This window comes from Caloenas nicobarica, chromosome 2 (assembly GCF_036013445.1).
Source record: "Caloenas nicobarica isolate bCalNic1 chromosome 2, bCalNic1.hap1, whole genome shotgun sequence".
NCBI classification, from domain to species: Eukaryota; Metazoa; Chordata; class Aves; order Columbiformes; family Columbidae; genus Caloenas; species Caloenas nicobarica.
Window position 1 is genome coordinate 144,521,194 of NC_088246.1, and position 21,397 is coordinate 144,542,590.

Genomic DNA, 21,397 nt, shown 5'->3' on the forward strand with positions numbered 1-21,397 from the left:
AAGGGAATTGTCTGTCTGTGGGTCTCCTGCATCAGTGCTTCCAAATGCAACATGACCCATATCAGTATAAGTGAGAAAACTTGATTTCTTGTTCCATGTTCCTTCCATAGGTCTCCAGCTGCCCATGACACATTTTCTGTGCTCTGCTCTGAGTGCCAGGCTTAGTCAAATAAAACCTGTGCTTGCAATGGAGAAACATAAGGAAAAGTTCATCTCACCTGACTTTGGAAAGCTTTGTCTGAGTAATCCAGGCTCTCCATAGTCAAGACAAATAGAGAAAAAGTTCTGATAGGATGCAATCCATCTCATGCAAGGGTGGACTTCTAAAACAGGTCTGAAGTATAACTCTGGTTAACTGCCCTTTTCTCCTCATTGACATAAAGACAGATAGCTCAGATGTGGACATTAAGCCGTAGACATCTGATGTTAGATGACATTTAGCCAATTTGTAGTATCCTAAAGGCTTGATAATATTTTGCAGTGTTCAGAATTTTCCCGAGCCACATATTTTAAACACATGAAAAAAAAAAGAGACATCAGTTGTTATTTTTCTTTGTTTGGTTTTGCATGTATATAAACTGCTGTTTTATTTACATTGCTGTGTTTTTTAGTATTTCAAGTTCCCATTTGCACACATTTGGTTAGGTATTTTAGTCCTTGCCTGTGTTTGTTGTGTTTAGTACCGTTTACTCTCCTTCCCCCTCCAGTTTAAAGCAAAGAATGTGAACATGAGAAATGACAGTGGTCTCAATAAAGCCCTGGGGATAGTTATAGTAATGTTGCTGGATTTTTGTTTGAGCTTTTATTTCTTTCCTCAATGCCCTGCATTGACCAAAGGACATAATGTGGGACTCCCTCTTGTATTTTTGTCTCTTACTAAATCTCTTACTAAACCATAGTTCAGCATTGTATTTTTTATGGTATCCAAAAAAGGGAAGTAATTCTCTTACATTTCAATGCAACTGATCCAGGCTGGGAAAGAAGGCTGCTGAAACTGCCAAAAAAGGAAATATTTGTGTTTACATTCTTATGATGTGCTTTCTCTTCCTTAATTCCTGTACAAAATCCAAACAGGATTTATGAGGCAAAGATCACTGTATAGCTGAAGCTTTAGCATCGAAAGGATATAAGTTTCCCATTTAACCTAATGTCTCTCTTAATAAGACTTTATTTTTATGTATGAGGATCCTGTGCACTGCGCAGGGCAAAGGGCCTGCCAACCTGCCGTGCTCCTCCTGACACAAATTCAAACAACAGTGCTGCACAGAGAAAAGTTGTGTCAGACTTTGTGTGAGAGTGCAAAAACTGGGTGGCACTAATCAGTCCTAACTCAAGGAAACTGATAGTCCCCAGGCTTTGTCTCAGTTAGGTCTGTGTCAAAACAGAAACTAGACTTAAAGATCTGACTCTGTTTGTCATGCCGTGCCAAACCAGCTGTGTCTCTACTCGAAAACCTAATTATTTAGTGAATCCCATTCTTGCTTTTTCCATTATATTAAAAATTGGCAAAGATTTTGCAAAAGTGGTTGAACCATATACCAGAAATGTAGGCCTGGTGATCACCTCTAAGCAAGAAATAGCCTGGGTAGAGAAGGTTTTAGAAATACTGCCTGTAAATGTAAGGAGTTCCAATCTATCGCAGTTGGACTATATGATCGTTGTAGGTTACTTCCAACTGAACTGTCCTGTCCTCTAATCCTAACCGTAGCAAGCTATCATCAGATAGGGGGTGAGCAAGGGACTAGGACAGGACCAAGTTGGTAGTGAAGGTGGCCACAACTTGTCAGACAATTGATATGGAGGAGTCTTGTAGCAGGCAGCGAAGAAATCACACACAGTGTGAACAGTTAATAGAAATGATATAGTTCTAGTACAGGGCTCGTGGTTGAGCTGGAAAGACATTTTCTAGGCACACTTGATGTCATGTACTTATGCTCTGCTTACTTAAAAACTGTAGCCAGTAACTGAAATATGACAAGCAGGATCTTAAAAACTCTTTTAAGTTTTCCTCTTTTATTTTAAAATGAAAGTAGAATAATACTCCTTAATTATATTGAATTAATTTCAGTACATCACAAGCCTTAAGAAGTATGGCTCAAACTCTTTGCTGGAGAGGTTCATTTTGAGAATTTGTTCTTATAATTACTCCTGCCAGCCAGCATGCCATATGGTAGGTGAATATCACACTTCCAGATCTGAGCAAGTATTTCCTAGAGAAGGGAACTAAGGCATAGAGTGGTTCCCCTTGAACCGTACAGAAAAATCAGGTTCAAAAGCAGAACTAGAGCATAAGAGTTTCCAGCTCCCCTCTGTGGCATTCACCATGACAAAGAAATTGACACATTAGGACAGAAGCAAAAATACTTCACTTCAGGCTGCAGTTGAAATGAAGGTTTTGTTCTTGTCAGCCTCCTGTTAGAGTTTGTATCTGCACCTAACAACTTCAGGAGAGTTTTTGTGATTCATGTTTTCTAGAAGGATCGTTCCAGAAAGATCTCAAAGTTTACTATTTCTTTAAGCACTGAATTAGCCTAGATTTATTTCTACCTCTGAAATAGAGTGCTATTTTCCCTTCCCAGGCATTCACAGCTGTTTAAGTGCCTGCTGATGCAAGGATTTTCAGCTCCGCATTTTTTTTATAATAAGTTTTGAGTTTTCATCCTTTGCGTGATTCTCCTGTGCTGAATATCTACGTCTGTTGCTTGTATTTTATGGGGGAAAATGGAGGTGTCAGACAAGCCACGGAGATACAAACTGTGAGCCTGACTGACCCAGTGGTGGCTGAGCTCAGTGACAGCTCTGCAGGGGACAGGGATGCTCCCTTCCCAACCCTCAGTGATGATGGAGAGACATCTGAGCATCCGTGACACAGGCTCCAAAATTCAGTGGCTCTTTACAATGTCTTTTCTGCCTTAAAACTCCACACTCATGGAGGTTAGAGGCAAACCTGCCATGTATCTGCTGAGTAGTGCAGTGATCTCATGTCACAGCATTAAATCTGCCCACTAAAGGAGACTTTTTGATTATTTTCAAGTTCTGTCCACATTTCGCAAGTCTCCAGCCTCCTGGTCCAGAAATATGGCTTTTGTTAGTTCTAAGGCTTCATTCTTGACTCTCTCTCCAGTTCTTAGATGCAGTCATGCCAAACTCCCAGTCACATATTGCAGCCATTTACCAAATGCTTGTAAACATTACCAGGAATGCACCATACCCATATATATAAACACACGAAAACATGCAGAAACTACACTTGAGAACAGCTGTGAAGTTAGCACTGCAAAAGAAAACTGAAAATGGGTTATTTTCTCACACTGATGTTTTTGTGTGATATTACATAAATGCTAGCTTTTTTGCATTTGATTTTTTATGGCTTCTTAAATCAAAACCAGAACTCCACATCTATTCACTGTACGTAGTATTTTTTTTTTAGATCTACAATGAAGCTGTGGCAGCACATACTGTTTAAGGATCCAGTTCAGGATTCAGTGCAGGGTTTGCTGATTGTTAGGTCTGGTTCTGCTTGACTCCAGGATTCTGAATATCTCCTTTTTAAATATGTTTCCTGAAAATGCCTTGTTAATTTCTAGTTCAGTAGGGAGAGGGCAAAGCAGACCGTCCACCTCAGCAGAGGACAGCTCTGCTCATGGCAAAGCTGGACTCCAGTGGCTTGTGTGCTAACTCCCCCTCCAATTTTTCATGCACCACTTTCCCAAACAGGTGGCGACTTCTGCATACTTTGGGGACATTAATTAACTAATTTTGTTCCTGTAAAGGAGCTGCTAATTGCTGTTATACACTGTTTACAGCTGAGTTCACTGAGGCCCTGGAGGAAAGCAATTCCCAAGCAGAATGATGGTGCCAGGGGCACCCTTAACCCCTGCTGAAGCACTTAAGCACCCAAAAAACTCAGCATCCTTCAGGATAGTCTTCAGCACTAGAAAGGATCAGGCCCAAGTGAGGCCGAGGAAAAGCAGCACACCAAGCACAGCAGTCCAAGAAGGTCCCAGCTGGGGGCAGACGCCTGCTCCCATCACCCTCAGCTCCTGTCGCATGAAAAGCTAATAACGACATAACTAATAACTAATTATGAGAGGAAGTGGAAAATAGTGCAGTGAACACTAGCAGAATTCATAAAATCAAATGCCAGTAAAATACAGTATGTGTACAAAAGAATAGTTTAGTTCCTGGCTACCTGCTGTGTTCAAGCTAAACTAAAGACAAAGTAATATCTTCAGGATGTATTTGCGAAGAAAACTGTTCTGTATTGTAAGATAAAATTGCAACAATTTATTTTATTTAATTAGTATCTCATTTGTTCCAGTATGTTAAAAGGCTAATATGCATATAAATTGATCTTCCATCTTTGGACAAGTTGCACTATAAATATTATATTGTGAAAGAAGGAAAGACGTGATCACTAGACTGTCTCACATCAAACTGAATTGAATCTCACAGAATACTCTGTAATTTACAGTACAGGCATGCTGGTAGGCAGGAGAGATGGTGACCAGTACAAGCAACTAGGATTCAGAGTGTATATGGGCCAATTTGTAGCTGTGCTACCCCAGGAGAGACCCAAAGAAGGATTGATGCCTCTGAGACACACTTTCTTCCTTTCATACTGACCTGCCTCCAGCGAGGCTGTGACAGTTGGGGCTGTTCAGCCTGGAGAAGAGAAGGCTCCAGGGAGGCTTTATTGTGGCATTTCAGTACTTAGAGGGGGCTTATAAGAAAGACGAGGACAGACTTTTTAGCAGGGCCAGTTACGATAGGATAAGGGGTGATGGTTTTAAACTAAATGAGGGGAAATTCAGTTTAGACATGAGGAAGACACTTTTTACCATGAGGGTGGTGAAACACTGGTCCAGGTTGCCCAGAGAGGTGGTAGATGCCCCATCCCTGGAGACATTCAAGGCCAGGCTGGACGGGGCTCTGAGCAACCTGACCTAGTTGCAGATGTCCCTGCTCATTGCAGGGACGTTGGACTAGATGACCTTTAAAACCAATGACCTTCCAACCCAAACTATTCTATGATTCTATGAAGAAGGAGAGCTTCATTCCCCATCCCAGGGCAGCGCACACAGGCAGATCCACCCATTCCTCCCTTCCTAGCAGTCCATGTCTCCATGAGTCGAGCCACCCTCCCCTGCATCAGGGCACCAATGGGAAGTTTCTGTGCTCCCCTTTTTCTGTTCCTGGTGCCCTTGCAAGGCAAAGCTGGCATCTGTGGGGAAGCACTGGGTGCTCAGGGAGGCTTGTGTCCCTTTCATTCTCTCCTCATACATACACACGTATATGTACATATGAACCATTCTTTCTATATAGCAAATGAGAAATCAAAGTGCACAAAAGTAGAAGGACAAAAATCCTTGAAAAAAGATATAACACCTTTTAGAGTCATGCCTTCCATGTTTACATAAGTGATATTGGGATGACGCTTTGGGTCTCATGTGGTGCAGTGCAGACCCCATGTGAGTCAGACCTGCATTTTTTGCAATGTGAAGAGGTATTTAAGAGCACACCATTGTCAATAGCATGACCCTGTAACTAACAGTATTTTTGTTTTCTTTTCCTTTTAGTTTGAGCTATCGCAGTGTCAGCAGCAATCAGAAGAAAATGCGAACATTTGTTTCAATAGCCCAGAATGCCTGGGAAATTTTTATATCCGAAAGGAAGGCTGGCTGGAAAAATCTGATGCAGCTTTTTGCAGTTTGCTCTGCAGTTGGCTTCCTCTCAAGCTTTCTATTATTCCTTGGCATGCACTTCTCACTGGTACACCACCCCTTGGTTCCCTTACTGATTTCTGGATTCATCTGGATCTCACTTTCTATTGCACTGTCCTGTTTCAGGCATCTGCGCTGTTTTTGTGTCCTGTTCCTTCTTTCTTGTGGACTTCAAAATGGCAGGAATGCTCTTATTACTGCTGGCACAGGTGTCGTGGTGGCCGGACACATGCAAAATATTTTTCACAACCTAAGGGTTCTGGCAGACAGTATAACCTGTCATTTAGAGTTTGAGCAGTTTGCCTTGATAAAATATTATGTCGAGGCAGTAAAATGGATTTACGAGATGGTCAATGTTTCCACTGAACTATCTAAACATGTCGTGTTCCTCAGACATGAATTCACACCATCTTATTCCATTTCAGATGATGCATTAAAACAAGAGCTAAATGACACAAAGCAAGAAATCCAGAGAGTTGCTAACCAGATCTCTTTTATGCTGACTATATTGCCCTATATAGGGCAGAAAGCATTGCCTATAGTGGGGATTTTTCTAGCTTCTTTTGGAACTGGCCTCTTTATGAAAAAATTTGTGGGCTCCCACAGTAACAAATTTAAGAACACTTATATCACAAAACAGTTCATCGCATTTGATGAGCACCAAAAGCAACGGCAAAGACCCTGTCTTCTGCCACTTAACAGAAAAGAAAGAAAAGATTATGTGACAATCCCATCTTTCTGCCTCACAAAGAAGGACAGAAAAAACATGCAGTATTTTTTTCTCCCTGTATTTATTCATCTTTTCATCTGGCTTCTGTTTGCTGCAGTAGATTATTTGTTTTATTGGTTAATTATTTCTGTGAATAAACATCTCCAAGAAGTACCAGATCCAGAGATTCAACTCAGCCTTGTTCAGCAAGTAAGTACTTATAAGTACTTTATATTTCTTAATTTAGTGTTGAAAAAATTCCCTTCATCTTCAGCACCTGCTGATATACAGCCAATGAGCCATCAGTCCTATCATGACATTATCACAGAATCACAGAATGGTTAGGGGGGAAGGAACCTCTGGAAATCATCTAGTCCAACCCACTTGCTAAAGCAGGTTCACATAGAGTAGATTGCACAGGAATGTGTCCAGGCGGGTTTTGAATGTCTCTAAAGAAGGAAGAAACCTCTCTGGGCAGCCTGCTCCAGTGCTCTGTCACTCTCAAGGTAAGTAAGTTTTCCCTCGTATTCAGATGGAACCTCCTGTGCTTCAGTCTGTGCCCATTGCCCCTCATCCCATCATTGGGCACCACTCAAAAGAGTCTGGTTCCATCCTCTTGACATCCACCCTTCAGATATTTATAAACATTGATAAGTTCACACTTTGTCCATGGAAAAAAAAGCCATTAACTTCACAGCTGTTTATGTTGAATGGAACCAGACAGTTCTCTGTATTTTTCAAAGTGTCATCATAGTTCTAGAGGATGGTAAATATAGGAAGAAGGACTTCTATTCCTCCATTTATATATGTGGAGAAGACCAGAAGCTTAAAATTGGAATGTCACAATGCTGACATTTGTGAAGCACCACTTTTACAGTAAAAATGGCACTGTAACACTGACGTAAGAGGTGCCCACCTTTCTTTGGCTGGGTATTGTGAGGAGCTCATAGTTTTAAAAAGCATGACTGCATACACATGAAATAATAACACATTGCCAAAACCTCAAGGTTCTTCTAGCAGGAGCGACAGCAGCATAGAGAACCATAGAGTAATTGGGCTGGAAGGGACATCTGGAGGCCAGCTAGACCAACCTCATGCTGAAAACAGGGCCAACTTCAGAGTCAGATCAGATTGCTTAGGGTCTTGTCTGTGAATGCTTCTAAAGCTGGAGATTTCACCACTGGAGTGTGTGACCCATTTGATGCTGTGCAGGCACAGGAGAGCTGTCCACTTTGATAGCTTGCAAGATCAGGCTTAAAACATTTCCCAAAAGCATATAACCCTTTGAGACTTTCAAGATAAGAAGATTTCAAAGTGATGCTTGACTGTTAGTACAATATGACATATGCTTTTTATTCTATCCATTTTTTCTTACTCAGCATTTTCTATTGCTCCTTCTAGAGATCATAATAAAGCGAATTCATCCCCATTTCTCCCATCCCCAAAAATTCATATAATAAAAGCAATTCCACAGAGTAAGACTATTAGAGTGAGCACTGCAATAAGTACATTGCTTGAAATTACAAGCAAACAGAACAGGACATACAATCTTTGGCAGGGAGTTTCTCATTCTCACTTTTCCATAAATGACATATTGAACTCTGAGTTGGCTTCTTCAGCCAGGCCACATTTTCTACGAACCATTGCAAGTTCAGCTTAGACAGTGTTGTGGCAGACTTGTTCTCCTGATGTGTCACTGGATGTTCATCTGGTTGGGACTGAAACAAAGAGAAGAAGGGAGACACAGTGCACAGCATCCTTGAGGAATGGGAGCACTTTAGATGAATGTGGACTACTAATGAAATTAGCTGAAATGAATTCAACTTGCTGCTCAAGTTCTGTCACACTTCAGATGATGATCTTTTGTATTGTATATCAACATATCAAACTCTTCCATGGGATAAAAATAGAATTATTGTCTAGTTTTATCCTAAGAGTAGAAAAATTCAATATCTGTATGGCAGACATAAGACAAGGGTTACCACATTGTGTCAGTGGAAAATCACTTTTCTAGAGGATGGAGGCTGCCAACTTCTAATGTTACCTTTCTAATCATTACCTGAACTTTCTTTCAGGAGGATAGGGGCAAAAGACATTACATGCACTGTAACTGTGCAATCAGCACATGAAATGTGGAAAGGCTGAGGGAGCTGGGTCTCTTTACCTAGGAGGAGACTGAGGGGTGACCTCATTAATATTTATAAATATGTAAAGGGTGAGTGTCACGAGGATGGAGCCAGGCTCTTCTTGGTGACAACCAATGATAGGACAAGGGGTAATGGGTGCAAACTGGAACAAAGGAGGTTCCACTTAAATATGAGAAGAAGCTTCTCAGTGAGGGTGACAGAGCCTGGAACAGGCTGCCCAGGGAGGTTGTGGAGTCTCCTTCTCTGGAGACATTCAAAACCCGCCTGGACACCTTCCTGTGTAACCTCATCTGGGTGTTCCTGCTCCGGCAGGGGGATTGGACTAGATGATCTTTTGAGGTCCCTTCCAATCCCTAACATTCTGTGATTCTGTGATTCTGTGAAAAGCAAGTCAGACCAATCCTGGAGAGGTCAGATTCCTGTGCAAATGCAAAGAGGCTTTCATCAGCTGGTCAGTCAGTCTAATGTGAGATATGTTGGAGATACAGATTGCTACACATGCTAAAGGGTCTTTACACCTCATATAAACCCTGCTGCTGCACAGTAGCTGTGATGTAGCATCACCAAACCAGCATGTGAAATGGTCCTTGTCCCTCGGACTATGTTACTTGAAAGAAAAGGGGTTCAGGAGAGCTGGTTGATATTCAAAATCACCTTCTCCAAGCTCTGGGGTTATTCGTCCCAACTAAACCAAGCAAAGGCAGCAGGAGGCCAGCATGGATGAATAAGGTGGTTATAAAAGCCACAAAGAAGAGTTACATATCCCCCTGGCAGTCAGAAAAAAGGGATGGGTGACTCAGTCATCCTACAGTGTTCCTACATGGCGAGCAGAAAGTTGTCTGCCAGTATGAAATACTGGTCCTAGCAGTATGTCTAATTTAGCCCCTCTCATTCAGCATTTCAGTTCACAAGCAGCACAAGACATCAGCTCTGCTAAGCACGGGCACCTATTAGAGGAGGAGAGGTGGCTTTGTCTGTGTGACAAGGCTGTGGTCAGAGCACCTGCTGAGCTGGGTGTGGAAGCACTGCTGATCAAGTCCTGAGCCACAACCAAAGGGATGGACACACTCTGCTCTGCTGTTTCACTCTAAAGGAGGGACGCTCCAACAGAGGATCTGAGCAGATTCATGGGAGTGGGAATATATTAAACCATTATAGCCAGATTAGCCAAATATTTGTCTGCCAGAGCCACTCAGAAGGTAGGTTCTTAGAAGTCAAAATTGTGTGACAGTCTCCCAAGAGAAATGGTGAAAATGCAGTTGGAAACATTTATAAATATCCAAGAAATATATTGTTATGAGTATGGCATATATAGACACTAGATAGACTAGATGACTTATGGTCCTTTGTAAATCTGAATGTCCAATGGAAGAAATATTAAGAAAGGAGGGAATCAGTACTACAATCAGCTCTCTTTTTCCCCTTTTCTTGTGCAGAGGAATGAGAAGAGCTTTATCATTGATAGGAGAGAGCATATTGCAAAGACCGATGTTTTCAAGATCTCTCTGTTTAAGCATGACTGCATCCCTCAGCCAGAGCTCACTCTCTCCACAACATGGATCCAGCTTGGAGTCATCATCTTCTTCTTAATCATTTTTGGGTTATTCTCTGGCCTCCTGACCCAACTTAAGATACTTGTGTCAACTTCATTTTATCCTGACACTGAGATGAAACGGATACGTTATTTACATGCAAAATTACTCAAGAAAAGAGCAAAGCTACAAGCGAAAACTGTGAAGAACATGTTTGCTAGAACGGTAAGCCATCAGCTGTAGAGAACAAAAAATCTCCCTCTCTCAGGGTGGTAGCCAGACCCAGGAAATGCTTAAACACTTCTTAACTTCAGTTATGTTCTAATAGACTTTCACGAGTGCTCTCCTGCACAGGAGCCAGAGACAAGCTGCCTGTTGGTGAGAATAGATCATAAAATTGTTTTGTTCTGTCCTTCAACATATGTGCATCAGACATGACATGGGTACATCCAAATGACTATGTCCTGGCAAGAAAATACCCCTCAGTCTTAGAGTTCTCCAGAGAAGAAACTTGGTTTTCATGAACATATGAAAAGCGCCTCCAGCACAAAGAGTATTCCTGCAATCTAGACAGCAAATATTAGGCATTTGTGAGCAGCTTCTCTCTTGTTAGAAGGATGTACAGTTGTTGCTTAGCAAAAAGGAAGGTGATATATTTCTGTTTTAAAACACAGTGGTAGCGCAACTGCTAATACCGTTAGCAAACAACCTTTTGCTTGCAAAAATATTTACCCTGTATATAAGTATATACACACTAATGGAAATAACAAACACACATGCATATATTTATGGTGAATCCAGATAGCTGCAGACACATATCATTTGTTTTGGTTTGGTTTTTTTTTAAGCAGCCTTCAATACTGATTGTACAGTATGTTAGTGTCCGGGTGATCTCTACCTCAGTCATACTATGATCAGAGCATTGTATTTCTGTCTTTCCAGGTCAGCTTCTGGTTTCCAATATTCAAGGCAAGAGAGGCAGTGAGGAAGAAAGAAAGGAGTGTGGCAAATGACAACATGGTGTGAAAGAGACTAAGTGAATCTTTGGATAAAGCTGAGGTGCTCTTTCTCCACAGGGACCTGTGTTTTACACTGATTTTTCCTATGGAATTTCAATTTTAAAATACAAAAAACAGGATCAAAGGCTGATCATCAGTATTTCAAAAAAGTGTGGAAAAGAAGCCATGGGAGATAGTATGCTATCCACCACAGAGAACTTCAGGTTGCATTAATACTTGTTTTTCAACTTGAGGTGTGCATCGTCTGGTACGTTAGAAATCCATGGAGGGTCTGTTACTCTGTGTAAGAGCAATCAAACAGCTTGGAGCTTTTAGGACTATAGCACAAACCTCTTTGGGCTGAGCTAACAGAGGACATAATGGCAGCATCAGTTTTGTCTTCTTCACATTTGCCAGACACATAAGACAGAAGACACAGCAGAGGCTGTCCATTGGCTTCTGGGTTGGCCAAGAACCTAATTAGAGGGCTAGATGTTTCTAGATATTTATGTCTATTTCTCAACCTTCAACTGCCCCAAACACTTCAGCCTGGTTCTTTCCCATTCCTAGACTCATATACCTCTTCCTGCCTCTGTAGCCATCTCTTCTGCAGGGCCAGTGCTCTATCTGCCCTGTCAATCTTCTAGCCCAGCTGAATTCTCCCTCCCACCATGGCTCTGCTACTTGCTTTTGCTGATTTGTCTTTCAGAAGTTACTAACCCTGGAATTCCTCACTTGGTCTTAGTCTCCCACTGTCACATGCCCATAGACTGTACAACTGGTGCAGACTGTCCCATATCTTTGACGATCATGAGAGAGGTAATATAGCACAAGAAAAAGTAAGAATGCTCATGAGAGCTAGAATACAGAGGAATCAGGTGTTCCGGGTGCAAAAAAGCTGGTTTTGAGGTGGAGGGACACATGAGCAGAGGTGAACAGTGCTTCGAATCTTGCAGTCCAAGAGAGCTTGCAGAAATGGCAAAAATGGGCTTAATTATGTTGTTAAAGCTACCATTGACTTCAATGAAACAAAATTGAGCCATTACTAAGTGCTTCACCTGTACAACATGGTTGATGTGACCTTTATATGACAGAAGAACAAATGCTAAGAGCAGAAAGACATAGGAGTGGCTTGACGAATATGGCAATAGTGTAGGGCTAAAAATCACCCAACAGGCAGTATATTCTTGATTTTCAGCCAGAGCCAACTTCTTTCTTTAGGTTGCATAATAATAGAAAACTCTACTCTGTTCCTCTATCACATGTGCATGGTCCCAGGAGAGTCATTGATCAATGTCTCTGTTATGTGAATGAATAAAGACTTATTTAAAACCTTCCATTAGCAAGCGTCAGAAGTCATTTTCTACCCAAAACACTGAAAAAAACCAAGCCTTTTTTTCTCTGGGTCTTCCAAACGAAGCCTCACTCCTCAATGGACCAAGGTGGTTCAGGTTGCTGGTGTGCCAACAATTTGTCTCTAGAAAATGGAGTGCTAGATTAATACCGTGCAGTATTGAGGGTTGTGCTGAATGTCTGAGTGTCCTGGCTATGTCTTCTTTTGTTAAAGTGGGACAGCCTTGGATCGTAGCAGAACAACATTTGCATCCCAGGTACTACTTTCAAGGACCAGTAGCAAAAAGCTTTCTGGTGAAAAGAAGAAAAATGAATGGTCCTCTAAAAATTTTGTTTTCACAAAACAGACTATATGTCCAGTACTACTGACAAGAGGATATGTTCCTTCACTCGTTATTATTGCAGATGAAAGGGGAAAAGGAGTTAAATGTCAGCAAGAGCTGAGCATTTTTGGCTGAGTTCTGACAAGTTCATTGCTGGTAGGATTCATTGCTAGTAGGAGTTGAATGTGCTCCTTTCAGTCCCAAAGGACAAGGTGATGAGGAGTCTTGATCTCCTACTGATGACAGTACCCAAAGGCAGGGGTAGGTCTGACTGACAGCACTACAACAAAACACTGTGCACTTCACTTGGCATCAGGAGGCAAAATTTGCCTTGGAGTTTATTGCCTTTCCTGTTTGATGGTGTGTAGCCACCCAGGAAACCTTTTCTCTTTGTTGTTCTGCCAGCAGCAAGCAAAAGCCTTGCAGTACTTGGGAATGGTTCATCCAAATGACTCAGATGGGCGTCAGTGGTTGGGACAGACACCTAATACCTATATACATTAGGATTCTGAGTGTGGGAGTACACTCTCAGGACAATGCCATGTCTGTACTTTGCATTTACTTAAGGAAATTAAGTCTAGTGGGAATGACTGATTGTGCAAAAGAGCCATTAGTCCTCGGTAAGATACGTGAGACTTTGCAGGGTTTACAGAACAGCGTTGTACCTGAATGCTGGGACTCCCACCACTAACCGGCAGGGCAGCCTACTGTGTATTGCTTAGCTTGCTTTCGCAAGTTGGCAAGAGGCATGGCAGTGCGTGGTGGGTTGACCCTGTCTGAAAGCCAGGCGCCCCCCAAAGCCGCTCTGTCACTCTCCTCCTCAGCTGGACAGGGGAGAGAATATATAATGGAAGGCTCGTGGGTCGAGATAAGAACAGAGAGAGATCATTCACTAATTACCATCATGAGCATAACAGACTTGACTTGGGGAAATTAGCTTAATTTATTGCAAATCAGATCAGAGTAGGGTAATGAAAAATAAAATCACAAAACACTTTATCCCCACCCCTCCCTTCTTCCCAGGCTCAGCTTCACTCCCGAATTCTCTGCTGTCTCCCCTCTGAGCGGTGCAGGGGGATGGGGAGTGGGGGTTGCGGTCACTTCATCACACGTCGTCTCTGCTGCTCCTTCCTCCTCAAGGGGAGGACTCATCACACTCTGCCTCTGCCCCAGTGTAGGGTCCCTCCCGTGGCAGACGGTCCTCCACAAACTTCTCCAGTGTGAGCCCTTCCCAAAGGCTGTAGTGAACTGCTCCAGCGTGGTCGTCCATGGGGTCACAAGTCCTGCCAGCGAACTTGCTCCAGTGTGGGCTCCTCTCCACAGGGCCACAGGTCCTGCCAGGAGCCTGCTCCAGCGTGGGCTCTCCACAGGGTCACAGCCTCCTTTGGGCATCCACCTGCTCCAGCGTGGGATCCTCCCCACGCTGAAGGTAGACCTCTGCTCCACCGTGACCTCCATGGGCTGCAGGGGGACAGCCAGCCTCACCATGGTCTGCACCACGGGCTGCAGCGGAATCTCTGCTCCGGTGCCTGGAGCACCTCCTGCCCTCCTTCTTCTCTGACCTTGGTGTCTGCAGGGCTGTTTCTCTCACATATTCTCACTCTGCTTTCTGGCTGCAGGTTGATGTACAGTTTCTTTCCCACTTCTCAAATATGTTATCCCAGAGGTGCTACCACCATCGCTGATGGACTTGGCCTTGGCCAGAGGTGGGTCCATCTTGGAGCCAGCTGGCACTGGCTCTATCAGACATGTGGGAAGCTTCTAGCAGCTTCTCACAGAAGCCACTCTATAGCACCGCCCCCCCCCACTATCAAAACCTTGCCATGCGAACCCAAGACATAGTGAAAAGAGGCAATCCTGTACAAATTGCTCAGCTCTGGTAAATATTTTACGTAAATACTTGACCCCATTCCTGGTTGCAAATGTCATGGAAAAGCCCAAGGTACTTCTTTGCCTTGGTAAGACTGACCTTCAGCCATATGAGGTCCCTCAGATCAAAGGGAAAATATGGAGCAAGAAAGACTTACCCCTCATGAAGTATTACATGTTTAGAAAGCATTGAAACACACTGGACATACTTACATCCATAGGACATGATGGGAAGCACCTATGGGTGCTGAGGGTGCTGAGTAGTGTCATTGTGGGACAACTCTTGATTATCTTTGAAAGGTCATGGTGATCAGCAGAGGTTTCTGAGGACTGGAAGAAAGTGAATGCCACTCCCATCTTCAAGAAGGGCGAGAAGGAGGATCTGTGAAACTACAGGTTTGTCAGCCTCACCTCAGTCTGTGAGAAGGTGATGGTGCAATTTCTTCTGGAAGCCATTTCCAAACACAAAGGCCAGGAACCTGACTGGGATATCAGTTAAACATAAGAAAATCTCTTTTACTTTTTACTTGTGAGGTTGGTCAAACACTGGAACAGGATACCCAAGGGGTTATGGAATCTCCATCCTTGGAGATACTCAAAACCCAACTCAAGTGGGCTAATGCACTGTTTGCTTCTGTGACCATACACACACATACCTGTGTGCTGGAGGTGAGCTGGAGGGCAGGCAAAGGAGACAAGTTTGCTCTTCCCTATCTTCCTAAACCTGGGGTACCAGGGAAAATGGCATATTCTGCAACTTATTTTTTTTTTTAATTCTAAAACAAATTCACCTTCAGTGCCTCAAAGACTGTGAGGTTTGTCTCAGTGGTAGAATAGCTCTTACCCCCATCTGCAGTATTAGCTCTATTCCTTCAACTGACCTGTGGTTGAGAAAAGAGCGGAAGAAATACCCACTAAACTGTCCTCTTTAGTTGTACAGATGAAAATGCAGATCTGTCTCTCCCCTGGCATTACACAGGGACATACCTCTCATTCTCTGCAGGCTGTACTTGGCTTGTTTTTTTCCATTTTTTTCTGTCCTGCGTGCTGGGGAAGTCTGGAGGGTTGTTTATCTTCAGCTGTCTCCTCTGCAAGTTGTTCAGCTATTCCCTTGGCCTCTCTGTTTACCATAACCCTCAACCACATGATTACATTGTTCTCCTTTTTTTTAAAGCCTACAAGTACAATAATTTTTAAAAAAAAGTATTGCATCTACAATTACTTCTGTTCCTCATCTTGCCAACCCTCTCCTCACATTTCCTACATTTTATTTTGGCTCTTTTCCCCAGTCTTTGCCATTCAAATTCTTCTTTCTTCTTTTAGTATGTTTTCTTCTGCTCAAATATATCATTCTTCCCCATTCATAAAAGCATGCATATTTTCTTTTTGCTGAGCACAAGTGAACTACAGGTACAGTTTAGATGAAGGGGTTTATTTATTCATTTATTGGCCTAGTGGAAATTTTTAATATCTTTCATGTTACTGGACATTGTCTCTAACTGCCTCTTTAGGGCTTGTCAGAAATGTATTCATATACCACCAGCACACAGAACAAGAGTCTGAGGAGAAGTCTGTCTTTGGCTTTTGACTCATTCATCCCTTTCCTTCCCCCAGCTCACAGCAGAGCTCAACTTCCTTTTTAAACATCCTTCAGTAGTGTAGAAGGTGTTTGATTTACTGTGAAATATCCCCCAATTCGTTCCAATCTGTTTTGCAAAATTAATGAAAGGGTGACCTCATTGTCTGGTGAGGATAATGCAGGGATGTGCTAAGTGCTCCTGACCCTCCTGAAGCTCAATATAAATTAGTCCACTTCCTTTTAATATTTGTGTTTGTAGACCTCTCTTCACCAACACCCCATACCCCAGAATTTGTCTTGCTTCATAGCTAACCTAAAGGCTTTTTTTTTTAATCTGTGCTAGTTCTGTTGCAGCATTTCATGTGGGTAGCTGAGTGTGCAAAGTCAGAGAACACTGGATTTGTGAATGGTTTCACCCTGATCCCTGCTCTGTCAATATTGTCACACTGACTCACTGAGTTTTCATCACAGTTTAAATAGCCCAGAGATGCTTGCAATTGAAGAAGAAATGAACAGGCAAAGCCTTTCCTCTCATTCTGTTTTACATCATAAAAGTGGAAACTAAAAATCAAAGGACCACTCTCTGCTGATGATGAAATAAAGTCTGAAAATGTTATTGCCAACTTTACGGGCACAGAATTCAAAATACGCGAACGTGCTCCGCGGGTGCTGCTGCACGCGAGAGTGACTTCCTTCTCCTCTCCCTCCTGATCCGCAATAGCAGCCCTGCCCTCCAGTGGCCCAGGGAAGCTGCATGTCCCAGCACTGCTGCTCTGCACAGGTCCCCTGGTACTTGAGGCTGGAGAGATGAGCGCTGCAGGTGCAGGTGTTTGCACCGCAGCCGTGAGCTCTTCACAGGCAGCGCAATGACAGCCAACACACAACCGGGCAATTAACACACGCTGCCCATATGAGGATTTCTCTGGCAAATGATGGAGATGAAGGCAATGTTAGGAATGCCAGGATCAGGTCTCCTACTCTGCTCCTGCTCCTGGAATGCACCTCACCAGGGAAAATGGGGTACTAAAGATCCCAAATTTCTGGCTGGCTGGGGAAAGCGATAAAAATATGGTTAACAGAGGTTTTTCCTTCCTGTAAAAATGTATTTGAGTCTTCACCTTTCCATACAAGAGCAGAGGGGAAACCAGTCAAATCCCAATGAGAAGTGCAAAGCAAGGAAAGTCTGTTCTGTGTTTCACCCTTGACAAAACAGATCCTCAGATCCTCTGTACTGAGATACATTGCTTCCGAGAAAAAGGGTTTCAACGCAGCGATGCCACCTCTCAATCTGAGATAGTCATCTCTTATTGAGTGACCGACGGGCAGAAAGAAGAATTAAATAAAGCAAACATTTTTCTCAGTGGGCGAGAAGTAAGGAATCTGGAGGAGTGTGGTTAAATGAGGTAGGATTCAAACATGCTGTGTAACCTCATCCAGGTGTTCCTGTTCCAGCAGAGGAATTGGACTAGGTGATCTTTCGAGGTCCCTTCCAATCCCTAACATTTCTGCGATTCTGTGATTTGGGAAAATAATTATTTGCTTACTTCCTTGTGAAAGGCTCAAGGAAACTGTGCTGCAAAAGTAATCTCTAAACCAGCTTTCCAACCTAGTGTGGGGCATCTGTTGTTTTAGGACAACACTTAGACTACAGCACCACCAACGACTTTGTGAGAATGTAATAAGCAAGCAAAAGCAGGAATGACATGGTAGGATGAATTCAGAAGCCTTGTCAGGGTCTAGAAACTGAGGCAGGACTGAGAGGCAGCTCAGTGCTCCTTCCAGTTCTCCAGTTCAGGATCTGCACTGACATAAATGTGTTTTACAATCCCATTTCATCCCAAATTAACTACATGCCTACTAGAAAAAACATCCTACTGTATTTGGCTCTGATATCACTCATTGCTGGTGGTTTGGAATAGGGACCTGGGCAGTTCCAAAATTATATTCCTGTGAAGATCCCACCACCATAGTGTGCTCCACATAAGTGGAAAAAGAACAAGGACTGCAGGGATTTGGAGCTTGACAGTCTCAGCTTTAGTAGTAGTGTCTGAACAGCACAGCTGAAATGTTTTTGATGTCATATGGTTTCTCAAGGGCTATTACCTGGCACCTTGTGGCTAGAGGCAAGATTCAGGTTCTAGAGCCTGCATGTGTCATGGCAAAAGAAATAAATTTCACAAACCTGGCAGGCTCAATAACTTGTTGCGTTCAAGGATATAAAAATACAGCAGATGCTTTGGTGTAAATTGCAATCCACAATATGCAGGTAGTTTTTTCTATGACATCTGCACACAATAATTAAAACAGTAATTGGAAATAAAAAGTAAGCACTTGTTAAGAACAAAATCCAAAGAATATCCTCTGTGAGGAGTATAATTAATGGTACAGAGCAGTAAATACCAACAGAGGGATCAAGAACTCTTTGTTAATTGTACAGGGAGAAGCATCCTCATTTCTAATCTAATCAAAATCTGTAGGAAACTTTAAAAGATTATACATTTTTTTCCCCAGATAATACACTTCCATGGTTTGGAGAGCTCGGTTCACAAAATGGCTATTTATATAACTCATAAAACTACTTGCTGTTATCACACTGTGAAAACATTTGTTTTTAGAAAAAATCACTAACTTTGTTCCTTTGGGCTTTCATGGTCTGCAGTCTTCTGTATCATTTTGATCTCGGTAGGTGTCCCAAGAGCCCAAAGGACATTTGAAAGTCCTGGGCACGTTCACGGTATCCAATGGACTGGCAGCGTTTACTCCTGGGCTTCGTTTCTGTCATAATTGAGTCATTTTGGCCTTGAGCAACTCACTTAAGCCAACATTGGATGTTAAACACCAGGGAACTACATATATTCAGTTACTTCGGTGATTTCAGAGCTTTGAGCATCCGTAGTTTTCACAAATGTAAACTTATTCTAATTATATTTACTTGTCTCACAGGCATATCATGCAATTGCAAGGCTCCAATAATTGTTAAAACCTGAAGCCTCAGATGAAAGACTCCACACAAATATAAGTTATTATTAAAAGTAGAAGTAAGTCCTTTCTCCCCACTGATTTTTCACTTATTCTTCCCAAATTTCTGTTCCTCTTTCAAGATAGCAAAGGATTAATTAAAAAGAATAGATTCATGGTTGACATGCACTCTTACTGAGACAAAACATAAGAAAAGACAGGCATCCCTCATACCAGAAAGTTCCAGGTCTGAAAGGCAAAGATGGGCTAGATGGAAGGTGGCTGCAGAGAAGACATCTGCACCATAATTAATCACACTGTGTTCGCTTTGTAGTCAAGGGAGACAAACTGACATTGCAAGAAAATTACTCATCTCATCCCAAAGGAGAACAGCTCTGGACAGTTTCATCTCGCCTGTTTTAGCTCTTGGTGCCGAGATGAAGGGTGTTCCAGAAGCATCCTTTTCTCTCTTGATTACAGAGGGAGATTAGACAACAAACTCAGATGCAGACCATTTCAGTATAGAAGTCTACACTGAACAGTGAACCCTGTTCCCTTGTAACAGTCATGGTAATAGTGCTGAATGCCTGATTCTGCTGTTCTGCCACCCCAAAGACAACCTGAAAAATGTGAATCTGTGCTAGCTCTTCATGAACATCCCCACATTATCTTCCATCACCTTACAAAGAAAATTATCCTTTGATATTTAGAGACACAAGAACCACAGATCTAGTAGGAGTTTTTTTCTCCTACATGCTCATACATCACTGTATGCCTATGAATATAGCAGGAACTACAAGTCTGCCTTCCACTATCAAATTAAAAATAACAGTAATTATTATATGCTTTCTGTGTCTGTCTTAAAATATGAATGTCTTTCTGTGTCTGTTTGGCCCATGAGTTGCACAGAAGTACACATTATACTGTTTCTACATGACAATAAACTCACTGTACAGGTGTTTTTGTGTTAGCCTCGTTTCTCTCTTAAATATTCCTCAGTGACAGTTGTTTAAAAAGAAGGGCTATCACATGTAAAAATGCAACTTTAAACAACATTCTAGGTTTCCGAGGCAAAACCTGTCTAGACACGGTAACAGAGTCGTACTTCTAAGAATACAATTACCTTTCAAATGGGAAATCAGATAAATTGAGGAAATCAGATTTTTTTTTAAATTAGGAATCCTATACTACCAAAAAAACCCAAGGCATTAGTTACATCAGGAAAAAAATTGCATTTTCAGTAAAATAAGGGTTTTTTTCAATAAGCACGCTATGCTCTTACTCTGGTGATCCCACTTCATAAGCCTTCAAATTATGGGAGTATGTGCCACCATAAAGCAAGAACACAAAACAGTATTGTAGGTGAATTCATCAGTGTGGTTCATCATAGGTTTGCCTATGATGTAACAAAGGAAACACTTGAACACACCAATAAATGCTTGGCTGTGCAGCTGGCAAGGACAAAACGTATAAACTCCTTTAAAGACAGGGAGTTGTAGCAGCAGATCTAAAATAGTGACAGTTCCCCTGAACAAGCATTTTTCTGTACCTGACCCCTTCCAGGCAGGGAAAAACAAAAAATCAAATTCAGCATCTGCAATCAGAATTCTCTGCATTGCTAAGCACAGCAGAGATCTTCCTAGCACATGAAATTAGAGAATTAGGATTCACCTCCTGTGACCTAACAGAGCAAGAATGTAGAAAATGTGCTTAAGGGCCACCACTCATTGCTTTTACTTTATAAGTTAGCTGATACCTTCTAAAGAGAAATATTAAGAAATACCATCCCCGAACTTACCTACTCTTAAGCACCTACAGAGCTGCTGCCACGTTCTAACTGTAGTTATTATTTTATTACTACTCCATTTTCTAAAAAGAATTTTATATTTCTTATTAAAAAATCCTTTTTAAGGAGAAATTGCAACAACAACATTCATGCAGAAAGCGCAGTGTAATGTTTATTGGCTACTGTTGTTCCATGTTGGCACTTGAGAAGTTGATTGTGGATTGATTGTGGATCCAGAATGCACTGCTTTGACAGGTACAGCAGGGTCGTTTTCATTTGCTTTTATCTACAGAGAAGAAAAAGACAATATGATATAATCTTTCGAAAGAAAATCTCGGCTTTGCAATTTGTCACTCAGAGAGGTAATAATAGAGAAAGAGTGCTAGGAGCTAGAAAAAATGGTTATTGCTCCCTCAGTCT

The 21,397-nt window shown here is 42.1% G+C and overlaps 2 protein-coding genes across 2 annotated transcripts in view; one reads left to right on the plus strand and one right to left on the minus strand.

Annotated features, from left to right (window-relative positions):
• The first annotated feature begins 5,598 nt into the window (after positions 1 to 5,598).
• DCSTAMP (dendrocyte expressed seven transmembrane protein) lies at positions 5,599 to 11,137 on the plus strand. Its single transcript, XM_065629907.1, has 3 exons — positions 5,599 to 6,642; positions 10,016 to 10,336; positions 11,054 to 11,137. Exons 1-3 carry the CDS (start codon positions 5,617 to 5,619, stop codon positions 11,135 to 11,137), a joined length of 1,431 nt encoding a protein of 476 aa, XP_065485979.1. The 5' UTR covers positions 5,599 to 5,616.
• Positions 11,138 to 21,179: 10,042 nt separating this feature from the next.
• The window catches only part of DPYS (dihydropyrimidinase), a 31,597-nt gene continuing 31,379 nt past the window's right edge, over positions 21,180 to 21,397 (minus strand). The window contains exon 10 of the mRNA XM_065628185.1: positions 21,180 to 21,263. The gene's annotated coding sequence lies outside the window, so the exon portion shown is untranslated. The remainder of the gene's footprint in view (positions 21,264 to 21,397) is intronic.